The 15,696-nt window shown below is 31.0% G+C and overlaps 1 protein-coding gene across 5 annotated transcripts in view; it reads right to left on the minus strand.

The window, feature by feature from the left end:
* Positions 1-15,696, minus strand: part of LOC132755558 (neuronal acetylcholine receptor subunit alpha-10-like) — a 119,763-nt gene that overhangs the window by 22,175 nt on the left and 81,892 nt on the right. For 4 of the 5 annotated variants that reach the window (XM_060746442.1, XM_060746440.1, XM_060746441.1 and 1 more), the window contains 6 exons: positions 11,921-12,044; positions 6,786-7,000; positions 5,787-5,896; positions 2,478-2,932; positions 1,896-1,982; positions 265-380 (listed from right to left, as the gene is read on the minus strand). In XM_060746442.1, coding sequence (XP_060602425.1) covers positions 265-380; positions 1,896-1,982; positions 2,478-2,932; positions 5,787-5,896; positions 6,786-7,000; positions 11,921-11,993 — 1,056 coding nt within the window. In that variant the 5' untranslated portion in view covers positions 11,994-12,044. The remainder of the gene's footprint in view (positions 1-264; positions 381-1,895; positions 1,983-2,477; positions 2,933-5,786; positions 5,897-6,785; positions 7,001-11,920; positions 12,045-15,696) is intronic. The other variant, XM_060746439.1, reaches the window with a different exon arrangement.

Raw genomic sequence — 15,696 nt, forward strand, 5'->3', positions numbered from 1 at the left:
AAAATTGATGTCAATATATGCACTTACATCATGAAACATGTACTATGCTGTTCATGACGAATCAAGATAACAGCAGTAAAAAAGTGAACCCATTTCACTCTAAGGTCTTATATGAGAAATAAAGGAATTGAAAATGTGTAAGGAGATTCGAGAGCAAACTAGTCATTGATAAATTTTAAGTTTTACCACTGACTGCCTACATTCCAATCTTTATGTGATAGTACCATAGTCTAAAGAGACGAAGTTAACATGTTTTATTCTCACCTTTTTCAAAGCTTTTGGAACAGGTGCTCGTGATCCATAAAACGAGAGGTTAACCACAAAAACGTTGAGGAATGTTGACGTTGTAATTAGGATCATGTTTAGACAGTAATAAGTTCCTGAAATATATACACATACTTCATTACATCAAAACAAAGACATTGAAACTACCTTAATTTAAAGTTCCCTGAAGTTAAACGGTGCTAGGGGGCATGAACGGCTAATTGCACTTTTCAGTTTCGTCCATGAACAGGCTAAATCAAACCGAGTCTGCGACATATTCATATTGTTGTTTTGGACGTTTTCTAGAGATTCTATTTACAGAAATTGTGTTCAGTGTAGCGGTTTTGATAATATTGCCAGTATTAAACATTATCTGCAATTTTGTGTACATTATTTAATGAAATACTTTTCAAAGCATTAACAGTTAAATAACGATTTTCTAAACACATGGTATATAATATTACACATATAATCGGCATAATGATTATATGCATGTTGTTTTGAGTACACAAGGATGAACGTATCTAAACATGTTATCATACTGCAGGCATTATTAAAATATCTGGAAAAAGTGATCCGTCGGAAGGATTAAAAACTGCAAAATTACATAACAATTGCAGACTCGGTAAACCATATGTGTTACAAAAGAGGTCCCTTGCACATTGCCAAGTTTGTACACGAAATACAAATTTGTTTCATAGATTAGGAATATCATCAGAATCCATGAGCCATCGCTTCTCATAATGGTCGAGGTATCGTGATTACTTCAATAACGCCACTAGTAATTACATTAATAACAATACAGAATGTAGGTAAAATGATATATCGACAGCTTTATTGCTTATCTGCTTGCCTTCTTCCCATATTTCAAATTAGTGAAATGAAGTGTCTGCGTGATGCGAGTTTAATACGTCAAACACAATGGATGTTCTATATTTTAAGCATACAGCCCGAGAATAAACAGAGTCTCTATCATGTGAAACTTCCGCGTGTCTGGTACTGGAATTATAGGTACCAACACTGAAATGTAAGCTTGCAATGTTTGGAGCTTTGACTTAAAGCATCACAAAAAGCCTTGATGCGTGTAGCATCAATATTGCATACGAAATAACCCTTAAAAATGGTAGTCATGGTACTTATATTAGTATTTGGGAAATTATTTTGCATAGATCTAATGATATTCAGTGAATGAATAAAGGCATATCATTACAATGTTTGAATTTAGTATGAAACAATACATTTCAGGGGAGGTTTTAATTGATTTTTAATGTATGGAAATCATCCATTGTTGGCCATGAACGGGTATTACTCATATTATATAATGTTCAGGCATGTCAATAATAGTAGAATAAAGCTAGAGGAGAGCCTGATCACACCCACGCATTGTTTGCTGATGTGACTGTTTACAAATGACAAAGGTCTTACATTAAATATAATGCATATTCCGGACCTACTAGTGGATACAATGAGATGTTCACCACATCATGTTTGTTAACAAAAAAGCACATCATGTCCTTATTTGTGGTTAAACCTATTGTTATTCATCTTAAAGGTCAGTATAGGGATCTATCAATAACGAGCATTAAGTTTAATATCTATTTATAAAAAAAATAGGAGGTGATCGTGTTTACCTAGAATCGGTACATTTTCTGAGGCAGGTGGCATATTTCTTTCAAACATCAACAGCAAGACGAAGAAAGCCATGAATATACTCATGCCTACAAGTAATATGAAAATACGTAGTAGAAAAAGCAACAAAATATGAAATCGTTTAGTCTACAAGTTTTAAAGCGTAGTCGTTATAAAAAAAACATCTAACATAAATACAAACAATTGATAAATCACTATCTGTTACACAAAGTTTATCAATTTCTTTATTTATTGAAATGAATAAAAAATAATGGTTTTGAAAAATATTTATCCTAGTGAATTTATATTTATAATAATTGTTCAATACATTGCAAGGAAAATATTTGGAACATATTCATCGGTCCGAAGATATTTGCGATCGATTATTGCTCCCCAAACATGTATATGTATGACCTAATTATTTCTTTTTCATGGCGGCTATAACTCGATTATTATGATACCATTACTTAATGCAAAAAACAAACAACATTTAGCAATATCTTGTTTAAAGATTTGAAGCAAGATAACAAGATAAATATTACAAGAATTGAGAAACGTTGGTGTAATATGTAACGAAGTCTTACCTAACGCCATTTTCGTAGGCGATTCCGGTGGAATCCAGTATAATACCAAAGTTAGAGACGTCAAAAGTACACATGGTAAGATTAAGATATATGTGTAGAATGTTGCAGATCTTCTGAACTCTATTGTATACGTCAAATCAATATACACTTCCGGGCAGCACGCATACTGAATGACGTTCCTTTTTGCAGGTACGTCAATAACAGTCCATGCTTTGTTTGGTACAAAATAATCCTCAGCTTCCATACGCTCTGGACCGTCGAACATAAAATCTAATTTTGTTCCATCATGAGTCCAAGATCCAAATTTTAAAGAACACGATTGTTTATCAAATGGAAAAGTCATGACGTCAATATCGCACGTGCTCATGTAGATTCCCTGGGGAATCCAGGATATATTTCCGTCAGAACTTACGATACATAGTGCATCTCTTTTTTCATCTTTTCTCAAGTCAGCACTGAAATTGTAGGGAATTAAATTTGAAGATGTATTCTTCGGAATATCTCGTGAGTGATATTGGTATTCACACGTGTTTCGAATCACACGTGACTAAATTTAAAATCATAAGCAATCGAATCGAAATCCAAAATGTAAGTGCCAAAATAGTAAATATTATAGAAAGCCATCCAGTTTAAATGATTCCATGCAAGTTGTAGACTGAGGAGTATTCTCTTTTCTTTTTGTTCTAAATTTCTTTCTTTTTTTGTTTTCAAGTTCGAAAAGGGTATCACTATATATCGTAAATTTTGTAAGCAAGCGCCGGAAATATCATTTGACAAGTTTAACATCGAAACTACATACAGACATGAAACATTTGGGATGCTGACTACTTACTGGTAGGATTCGAGGCTTTCAGAATATACAGCAAAGAAATAAAGAGACATACGTTTATAAAAACGAAAGAGGAAAAGTGTACCAATATCAGACACGTTCTCAAAGCAAGTCATGGTAACTTAGAGGACATAAAAGAAGAAGAATGAGAAAATATATGAAAGAGTTAACGTTCATAACACCGTTTAACATACAAAGAAGTAAAAATAAAAACATTCGAATTTGTCTAAAAAATACACTCCACATTCATTACCCAAACATATCACAAAAGTCAACAAACAGAACAAGGTTCAAGACAAAACATCACATACAAACGTTATGGTAATTAATGCATACGTTAAACGGGAGAAACTTACTGATGTCACAAAAGTGATTGATTATTCCGTTTTTACGGTGGTTTTGTGGTCTCTATGCTTATTAGTACAACCATTTTTAAAACATTTCTAATGCTATGAGAACAATGCTGAGATTTATGACAGGGCGATTTCATAAGTTCATAAAAGTATTAAAAAATTAAAAAACCCAATAGCGAGAAGAAAATTTTAAAGATATTTGTCTGGTAGTTATTATGAATATATTTTGACATGTAATGAAATATCGACCTTTTTTATCATTTTCCTACACAGCGTATGTAGTGTGTGTGATATGCATGCATGTGATGTGATACCAGTAAAATTGACGTCCGCGCCGAAGCGCGACGACCCTTATGGAATGAAATCAGATTTTGTGAAAGGGCGACAGCAACTTCTCGGGCCTTTTCGTCGGTCATAATAGCCGATCATTTCGATTGGTATGAGGGTGTTTGATTATCAAAAATGAAATGTCGCGAACAATGAATAGCAAACGCAATGCAAACATATTCAAACGAAATTATCTTGTCCGTCAAATAATTGCGCTCTTCGCGATTTTTTTATTCATCATTTTGTAGTACACATAGTGGGTTATTGTGTATTGCTGTACCTTTAAATATAATGATGACCTTAACATTGTGAAAGTCCGAAAATCTATTTATAGAAGTATAGTAGTTATAGTTTAACAAAACGGTCAAATAACGGACTGGAGAATTTTGCAGGAAATTAAATATGAAATATGAAACATATTCAAACAACTACTTGCACTTTGGATATTATAGACTTGTATATTTTGGATATTATCGTTAATATTGATAGATTTTCAGGCTCCTGTGGAAAAAAATATTCTAATCTCTAGCATGCCTACCAAAGTTCATGATGAACAATGTCTTTCGTTCGCCCATTCATAAATATTATACAATTCTGGTAAAAACCAGTTAACCATTGAAAAGTTTATAAGAATATCTGGTCATCAGATGTCTACTAGGACATCTTCACTTGCTGCATTTTTTTGCATGGACGCCCTTTGATGCTTTGCATCAACGCTTTTCTTGTGAACTTACAGGATACTGGCCAATAGAACTCCTGCGATGGTATTTGAGTGGGGCTTATAGAATAAGAATTAAATAAAGCATGATCTGATAAAAAAAGTTAAAATACTTAGTTCTTTATGGATGTTGATGGTAAATTTGCTTTTTTTATTTTATGCTATTCACTAGCATTTAATAATATTATTTGTTATGATGATATTAATACAAAATATAAAATGTTTGTTCAATGTATTCGCACAACATTGTATTATTTAAAACAGCGCTTATAGTATAAATTATAGGGTTTCATTGTAATTAGGTTAATGTTTGATCCTATGTCATCTGAGATAACAATTGATATAGTTCGGTGATTTTTTGTCCCAATCAGTATGTTAAGATGTGTTTACCCTTGCCGCAGGAATAATTGCGCAACACAGGACTGAGCATTAAAACAAGTTTATCCTAAAAGAAAAAGTTGAATAGTTGTGTGTGCACATCGGTTCTTAAACTGTAGCTAATTAATTCATTATCCACGTTACAATGCAGAAATGAGACACAACTTTCAAGTGTTAAGACACAGATTTTTTGTTTAAGTTTGTTTTAGAACTGCTTAAAGAGAAATTTTTAACAAATAAGTGAAACGATTTTTTTATAAATTCAATTATATATCTGACCACAACAAAAGGTAACTTTTGTGTATGTGTATTTTGTGCAACATGCTATTTAAACAAGTGTTGTGATTCGTTTAAACTGAAAAGTACATCGTTTAAAAGTGTATCTAAAGTCATCATATAACAATTGTAATAAGTTTGAAATATCTTAGGATCAAATATGCCACGAAATCGTAGTTAACTCCAATCACCTTAAAATTGTGTTGTTAAAATAACAGTTATACTCTTCTTACGATTAAATCGTTTTCTTTACAATTTTAAAATTCTATTTTCATATCTGATAAACAGACATGATACAAGATATGAATAGTTTATCAGCGCTATGGATATTGGAATAGTATGCAATATGGACAAAGCTGGGTTTTAGTTGGCAGGAAAGTGTTATGTTACAGAATAGGTGTCCGCTGGCATGACATAGTTTTACTTACTAGTTGTAGAGTTTAATGTCTGGTGTCCAGATTTGATCAGATGGTATTCGAATTTCCTTTACACCTTGATAATCGTCGGGATCCCATCGTAAAAATTCATCAATCCATTTCTGGAAAAGAAGCATTTTATGGAACGTTAACTCATTTCTGTTTCTAAAATTATTCCAAGAATGAAACAAATACGTCTCAAAACAGATTTTATTTAATGAATTATAAAAAAATGTCAACCTATTTCTGCTATGCTATTGAATAATAATAAAAATGTATGAAGTTATCAACTCCACACTATCAAAAGAATCATTCAAAGAATCATTCAATACTTTTCTAAACACGACGAAATAAATAGCTCTTAAACATTGTCAATCTCTTTAGAAATGAATCGATTCTTTTTGGAAAAGGAAAAAAATAAATGGATTGCCTCAATATAAGTAAGCACGATAAGTTATTTCATATATCAAAGGAAAGTTTTATATCGTTATATGTCTGAATTGACAAAACGACATTACCCTCATAACATCATCTAACATCATTGTAAATGTTTGGAAAAAAGGTTGGTAACTTCCATCCTTAATCGATCGTAATTTATATAACTGAAGAATATGCACACAAAGGCTGGTCTTTTCTTGAGTCAACATATGGCGTTAATCATGTAGATAGTGACCGTTTGTTATCGTACAGTACAGACTGGCTCCCTAAGGATGTCTGTGTAATTCTTTTATTAAGATAAAAAGTACATAGGCGCATGTATGACAAACATTTGACCTATAGGTATGTCTTCAAAAAGATAAGCGGAATCTGGCAAATCGTCGGGGTATTTTGTATGTCTATCTTAACATAAGAGAAAAGTTGAAACTGCCAAATCGTCGTAGTATTGTATATGTTTATCGTATCAAAGTTTGAAAAAATTAACTTTGATAAATTTTAATCGCACACATGTTTTCTTGATAACACTATGTGTACCAACATCATTTAAATTATGTGTATAAAAATGAAAATTACATAATTTGTCCACAAGTTGAGTTTTAAGACTTGGTTCTTTTCATCAAGGTCGACAATTTGTATGAGTTGAAGTCGGAACCAGACAGGTACAATGTGAGTATGATTGGCTACCGGCCTACCAAATTTCCCGCCACTTTTCTCGTAAGAGGCCAAAAGGTGCTTGATAAGAATCCTTTCAGCCGAGTGCCCTGCCGGAAATTTGGCCTCATATCCATCTGAAAAATAGAAACATTACATAAAAATTGTGTCTTAAAAGGTATATGTATATTTTTGAAACTGTCCAGCAAGGCATATAGATAGAATGCTTCAGGGTTCAATCCAATTTCAAATAAGAATTTCAATCATATACAGTTAACTTTCGTTTGTTTTGTTCGGTTTTACGGCGCACTTTCACAATTAAGGTTATACAAATGTATGACCCTGAAACAAGAAAGACGTCTTTTTCTCAGATGTTACAAACTTAAGGCAATACCATTGGTTAAAACACCTAGAAGCTAAGAGATGCATAGACTCTATTAATTCGAACCCATTTAGTCGCCTATTGCGATCACGCAGGGATGAACATTTGCTCATTTCTTATAAGTAACTCCTCAGTCACAACTCAGTCATCAAATAAGTAATAATGGAATGCTGTGATAGAACAAAATTACAGAAATAAATCATTTGAATCAGTTGCGAGAGTAAAGACTGCTTTTATATATTTTCTTATTTGTCGAGAAAACACGTGGTGACGAGACCGTTGTGAGCCTTTTGAAGCGCATTGCTCATAGATAGAAGTAACCTTTACACAATTACCACATAGCATCTCTTTCAAAATGATTATAAATATCTAACTAATATCAACAATACAAGGTAAGTAAACTGCAAAATTTAGTAAGTGTTGAAGCAAAGCTACCTGCATAATAACACAATAACATGGAAATAAGATATTAAAGTCCCAATAAATGCGAAATTCTTATCATCATTTTCCCATTTCTAAGCAAAACACTACTTAGTCCCTACAGCTTGTATAATGTTATCAATGTACTAAATGAACCCTGACTTGATTTCTCAAAATGTGATTCTAATATCGATGCGATCGATTGATAAATATCTTCATAAGAATTTTGAAAAGGAGAGGCCCCACTAGACAAATTACAGTGAAAAGAAAGTAGGTGAAATCGCAGACATCGTTAGATTAAGGTTGTTCATGAAAGATAATGGAATGTGCAACATCCATCACACCTCGGTGCTCTAGCCTAATAAATGTTTTCTAGACATTAGAAAAAAGTAAAATAAAATGTAGCAATACCATTTTTCACTAGTTTCTAGGGATCGCCCATTTTCAAGAATTTTAACATTGACAAAGTGCAAACGATCCCGAAAAAACAAGATGTATTTTTCTAACTTTATCGTTTATAGATAATTTTCTCTGAACCGATGCATTTCATTCGATGCGTATAAACAGGATGTTAATGATAGATTAACCATAGATAAAAAGATAAGAAAAATACAGATAATAAATCCTGAACTTTAAAAAGCATTAATTGATTAAGTTTTATGGTACTGTAAGTAATCTATGTAATTTTATGATGAGTGTAATAAGTTCATTTGGTACTATTGATGTGTTACACAACACTCGTATTTCTCAATCATTGAATGAAATTTTGTACTCTCTCTGAAAGAGTAATAAAAAAAGAGTTAATAACGTTTTAACCTAATTCAAATGATTTTTTCTCTCGGTACTCGAGTGCCAAGCCAGCGATTAAGATATTTGGTTTTAATCCATTTGCTTAACTGATTTGTTTTGTATCAATCCACTCCTGGGTGACATTTTAGACAATACCCACGTGGGTAAATAAATGTAACGGACAGTGAGTAACTGTACAAATGAACTAGAAGGAGCACCTGAGGTTTCCTCCAGATAACAACGCAATTTATATCGTGTTTTAAGTGGAAATTTAATCTCCTTTTAAATTATTGATTTTTTTTCAGCTACTTAATTCTGCACAATATACGATGTTACATTTCACAGTGTTGTTTATAAACGTTCACTTTTTTAATCAGTAGTTTTCTTCTCATTAAAGGGACATAATGTTTATTTCTTTTACTGTTAAAATGAGCTAAATTAGCGAAGCATGTTAAAAATGGACTTTTTCATGGTTACTGACCAATTATTTGAATGACAGTCAAATGATAAGGATAAAATAAAAAAAAATCTGCCAAAATGCATGTATAACATAACTGTCCCACTTGAACTTTACCAATGGATTACAAAGTCTATTTCTAGAAATATACGTGTGTCACGTCAGTTATCGATAATTTTCGTGACGCAAAATATAGAATTGAAAAAATACCTGTACACTCGCCATTTACATTTTTATGAGCATAGTAAATCGACATATTGTTTCGTTAATATTTACATTATTATTTTTAAAACAAAATGTCTCGTTTTTCTCCGTAAATTCTAAAATTTCTCCGTAAATTCTAAAAAAGATATCGAAACTATAAAAATTATCTTAACTTACAAAAAACTAATATACTAATTGCATTGCTTTCAATTTGATTCAAATTCTCCCCGGTTGCTAGCATAATGCAGAGGCTGTTATCTTTCACACTTTTTTTTTTACATTTTGTAAGACTAGCATACTAAAGTCTGTCAACTATATATTCTCAGAGAAAATAGTGTGCTGTAGACATAATTACTTTACCACGCCAGTTATACCTTTAAGCGATTGCCCCGTATGTTATTTACAGTAGACATTTATATTGTTTTATCGACCAAAATATGTACTAAATCCTCGGATAGCCGTCATTTCCCGATATTTCGTGCATCGGTACGGCAATAAAACGGTTTCTTTCCTTAGAGGCCCATACTACGCCTGTTTTTGTCAAAAAATATAAAATACTGACCCGCAGCGCTTTATTCTTTTCCCATTGAACCTATGTACTATTATAACGTACTCGAATTTTCTTCATAAAATACCAATACCAATATATTTGTAGGCGAAATAAATACACATGAAACTAGAAATAAGATTCATATTATATTTTCTATACACTGTATATATCTATCTTAGTCTTAGCAACTAAATTCGCGATTCTGCATATGTATTAAATTAAATAAGACTTTACATGTATACAATGTATACATTGTACATGTATACTTTATGATTTTTATACTTTGTGATTTGAAAGCACAAAAGCATGCCGGGAATTGTTTGATATGACCAATGCGGGTACATCTGATATTATTGCACTGCAATTGAAAACACTGTAATTGAAAAAAATAATTATCAATTACCTTAATACTAATAAAAAATTGATTATCAATAAAAGGCATTATTTAGTCTGACTTTACACGTCGATTTAATTCTTTTAATGTTATGATTCCACGTGCTAGAATGAATTACAAGCCGGGTCATGCATGGAAGAGATTATTCTAGTAATATATTAATGATGAAACTCTGATCAGGTAGCATGCATGCAGTCACTGCAAACTGATAGCAGATCTATAGAAATAAATAATTCATACAAGCATTGAGTGGATATTATGTGTGTTTTTCATACCTTTAACTTTTGAAAATTCGTTTAAACTCTACTATATTTTTCTTAACCAGTAACAGTAATTGCCGAAATAATTTGATGTGACCACAATGGAGACATATTATCGGATATTTGACATTTTAATTTCAAAATTTGTTATGATATATAAGGTACGTTGCAAGTTACTTCATAAAGTATTTCAGAACAAAATTAACTCGTACTGTGTGATTTAACAATGTATTTAGCACACAGAAACACAAGTACGTGTATATATCAGTCATATGTTTTTTAGATCGATCATTTAATGTCTTCTTGCCAACAAAAACAGAATTTGTTATTAGTCTAATAACAACAACAACAATAATAATAATAATAATAATAATAATAATAATAATAATAATAATAATAATAATAATAATTAAATAATAATAATAATAATAATTTGAAATGGCAACATTAAATGCCACCGACAAACTACAAAAAAACAAGTAACAAAATACATAATTATATGATTTTCTGTTTTATACTACATCAATTACAAAAAGCCCCTCCAATAAAAAAAATTAAAGTAAATTAGTAACTCCTTAAACATAAAGTGAGCACATTTTGTCTACCATATTTTCAAAAAGGTGTTCTCAGACACAACATTAACACATTTTCTCAGTAAAATCTGAACCAGCCAATTCGTGACCTTTCCATACATTTGGGATATAGGATGTTAAGAGGAAAAGGATTGATTTACAAATCAATGCACCCAAATTTATTTTCAAAGATACAAATAACCACCTTACTCTAGAAATCAAACTAACAGCCAGGAAATGGAATGCCAGAACGCTTCAACATAACACCCAGATAACACCCAGTCAGATGTCAACTGTTTCGTAATTGAACCTGACAGTGAATATATAGTTATATCTGTATCAAACTTTACCATAGAAACCTTTGTCTAAGGATATCTTAAAAGTCCATTTAATTGTTGAGATAATTTTAGATTTTCAATGTCTCTTATAAGGAGAAAATGGACGTTTTTTTTAATATAAATAAACTATGGCTACGCACTAGACCTTTACTTATTGTAATCCCTATGGTGATAAATATCGAATTTTCTTACAAATAGACACATTTGGGAGCGGGGAAGATAACGTAATGATGTTTGTTTCAGGCGGAGGAGTGATAACATCAGCTTCAGAGAATAAAAATATATATATAGGAATTTTCAGATTTATTTTCTTATAAAAGGTAAACAATGTATAAGTACAAACTGACATGAATATTAAGTTATCCATTTTTGGGATAACAGCATGAATAAAGATCTGTAAGTATTAGCGTAGATAAAATATTTATACAAAAATCAACAAGAGGGAGCGAAGTTAACGGAAGACACCCCTGATAAAGGCCTGGTTGACACAAAATAAATGTCAATCTAGGAAAGGGGTATTTATATATTAGGAAAATTGCGTTCCTTCTCAAAATGTATGCCTTCAAAAATAAAAAAAATTTACATCTAGGGATGACGATAATAAATGAAATGATTTAGTTTTACATTTTCACTACTATGTATTTGAGAAAAGGTAAGTAACTAAATATGTATATCATTAACTTGCACTTACTCTTTCCATTTACGATATCAAGTGATAGCCATGTTAATATCCATCCTAGAAATAATGCAATAGAAAGGTCCATGATCTTTTAGTCGCCAACATCGAGCCTCGATCTATCTTCTACCAGCTTGGTCTGAAAATACATTTTATGAAATTAAGTTTATTTAAAATATCAGCCTGTTTCAAAATGACTCGACAGTTTATTATCAATAACCAAATGGGCCATGTCGGAACGTATCATCGCAGATCGATCTGGAAAATACTCAAAATAGTCCTGCTATTGTTAGCGACGTGCAATCCGTAATTATGATACAACATTCATTTTAACTATCGTATATTGTTTTATAAAAAAAATGTATTGAACTCCAGTGAGTTTGCATCATACGTGGGAAATAATTTCTTTTAAAAACTATGGGAAGAAATGAGTAAATCCCCAAAATAACCCCTGGAATAAAAAATATTTTTATATTTATAAAAAAGGTAATAAATTGAAAAGTAATTATATTTTCTTATATTTTTTTTTTGAAAACCTTAATTTTTAATATTTTTATCTCTTTAAAATAACATATAAAACACAATCCTTAAACATATTTTTAATCTTTTCCTTCCTCTATTTAGAGAAAAAAACTACTCCTGATATATTTAGTAAAATGCCAATGATTGCATGATATAATCTACCTTAAATGATGTAAATCCTTGTTTTAACTTATAATTAAATGCTTTCCGACAAGTTTTAAGTAATTTCGGTTAAAATTCGGAAATCTAGTATATGTAATGAGTAGTCCAAATACACAATACACAAGTGCCTATTGATACATTTGTACATTATCACTTTCATTACACCATTATCACCATAATAAATCTATAATCTTTAAGGCGTTACCGACGTGTTAGTAACTTGCTTATTGAAGGTTAGTGAATGCAAATCAATTAATTCAATCTTTATTTCAAACTCTAGCAGGTGTGTGCATACAAATACCTTCACAGGAGTGTGAATCAATCAATCCTTATAAATTATACATTTTCTATGTCGTATAATTAATCACATTATCTCCCCTTTAATTCCACCTTGAATACTTAACGAAGACTTTGTTCCGCGTTATGATACTATCAACGTAAGATAATAACACTTTTATATTAGTCATTTGCAATCAATTTGTTACAATAAAAAAACTAAAAAATACAAATAAATATATTAATGTTTCTTACAATTGTATACACAATGTAATAGTAAGCTATACAGTTTCGTCACTACCAGCTAAGTTGTTAATAACTAAATGTTAAAAAAGAATTTCTTTTTTGGGCGGTGCTTCAGGAGGGTTTTCTTTTAAATTCCCTTTTACTTTCAATTTAGTTTTAAATTTTAAAAGTCTATAAAATATTGAAAAATTTGGAACCCTGGGGCGTAAAAATAAATATGTACTTTTTGGGCGTTTTAAAGTTATTTCATTTTTTAAAAATCAGTTTTTTGTGGGGTTTTTGACGGGGGTGAAATGCATTATTTTAGGGGTTTTAAAAAACTATAAAAAATTTGTCAGTAAATTGCCCGGGGCGGGTCAGATATAAATTTTTACTTTTTTTTTAAATTTAATTTTTTCCAGAGACAATACAAAATAGTTATAGGTTTTTTTAAACTTTTAAAGTTCTAGCAGTTCAAATGTATTTTGCACATAAATAATCAAACACAAAAAAAACTTAATCCCCTTTGACCAGTCTAAAAATTTATGTTTAATTATAAAGCAATGGCGGTTTAAAATCTTAAAAGTTTGAAATCCCAAATTAATAATGTATGAAATCTTAAACACTTTAAACAATAGAAATTTTGAAATCTTCAAAATCAGAAAGTTCAGAATCTTAACACAAATAAAGTTATAAAGGATACAAACATAAAACTTTACTAATGTATTGCCGATAATTCTAACGGTTTCTTTCACTACACGAACTCACAGTAGCTTAAAGGCACTGATTTATTAAAGCAACTGTGGACTGTCTGCACAATTTCCGTTTGTACATTACAAAATTTCTAATGTTGATTTTGTCATTATGACTGAAAGATTCATCATTCTACACAGAAACATTTATTTTCTGAAGTCGTTCTATACCATTCGGTGCGTAATAAAGATACCTGGGTTTGCGTATTGTCTTTAAAGAGCAATGATGAAAGTGAGTGCATGTTTTTATTCAAATAATTAATGATTATCCCATAAACAGAGTGATAGAGCTAAGATACACATGTCCCCAGTATATTGATGTTTTCACTGATGAAAACGCACTGTTTAGTTAAAAATAATGCAGTATTCATATTTAATGCATTAAACTAAAATGTCCTTTACAGGTTTTCTATTCAAGGTATAAATTAAATTATTATTTGTTTAACAAAATGACAGATGTTACTTTATAAATATATAATGTATGACTCATATTACGTTTATCGAACATATGAGTAAATACCTTGTCCGTGGCAAGATAAAAAACCAAAAATCTTTAAAGCAAAAGAGATCTAATTTATGGAGAACACAGGCAAACGTTTAATAAAACAGTTGTACCTGAAACACCCTTCAGGACAGAAAAACAAATTAATCTACAATTCAGAATTCTATAACACGTGAATCAGCAATCATATATGAAATGATACATTGCTTTATCTCGATCATTTCATCATTTCTCAGCGTCCAATCTGACATGTTACCGGTTCTCATTTCCTTTCCCCTTTCATCCTTGTAAAATAGGATTGTTCTGTTTTTTCTAATATGTAGTTTTCTCATTCGTATCCTTGAATATTGCATTATGTTGCAACAAATACCATCACTTTATCAGGTTGGTACAGGAGATTAGTTTTACATCTGGGCCATTTACAGAAAACACATTAACTTCGTTCGTTTGCATGATTAAGGGCAAGTAATCAATAACGTGTTCTCCATTTCCAATAGGTAACAGTCATGTTACTAGGAAAACAATATTGAAGCCGAACGAAACAACTCACTAAGATAGACAGAGTGAAAATTTTAAAGGCAGTCTAGAACCGACAAAATTAAACATAAAAGAAAAAAAACCTTTTTTCCCGTTTTAAAGGTTTGTAAATGCAAAATACCGTTTCCCAAAAACCCCTCACTTTTTCATTTCTTTAAAAGCAACTGGGATATACGGCCCTGATTGGAAACTTGGCACCTCTTAAAAATGGCTTAAAGTCCAAAAAAGTTAAGGGGGTGCCGGCGGAAATCAAGGGAGAAATTCAAAAATTTCCCTTTCAATTAAAACCTGATTTGAAGGAAAAAGGAAAGGATTGATTTTTTTTTACCATAAAATTGGGAAACCCATTTAAAAGTTTTAAGGGCAAAGGGCCCCCGTTTTAAAATTTTTTAATCGTTTTTTCCCCTTTTAGCAAAGCCTTAAATTGTGTTGGGTTTAAATAAGTCACAATATAGGGAAAAACAATGTAAAAAAGGGAAAAAACAGAACCGAAAAGTTGTCGCAAAAACATTTCTTTGAAGGCATTACATGGAAAATGATTTTACGTAGGTTTTTACTTTAAAAATTCACTTATTTTCAATGGAGCAGGCAGCAGCAAAACTATAAAGTTTGAATAATTTTATATCATTTAAGAAATCTAGTTCAAATTTAAACGGAAATATTGCAACAGAAATTCTAATTATTGCTTGCTGAGGGAAACACCTTTGATGATCGTCAGATTTATTGGTCAATTATTTTTTAAGACAGTTGTTTAATTGATAAAAATAAATGTTCAGCTGCATAGAGATAAATAAGTAGAACGAATATATAAATTA

This window comes from Ruditapes philippinarum, unplaced genomic scaffold (genome assembly GCF_026571515.1).
Source record: "Ruditapes philippinarum isolate M1 unplaced genomic scaffold, ASM2657151v2 ctg1024_1_1_1_1, whole genome shotgun sequence".
In the NCBI taxonomy this organism is placed as follows: Eukaryota; Metazoa; Mollusca; class Bivalvia; order Venerida; family Veneridae; genus Ruditapes; species Ruditapes philippinarum.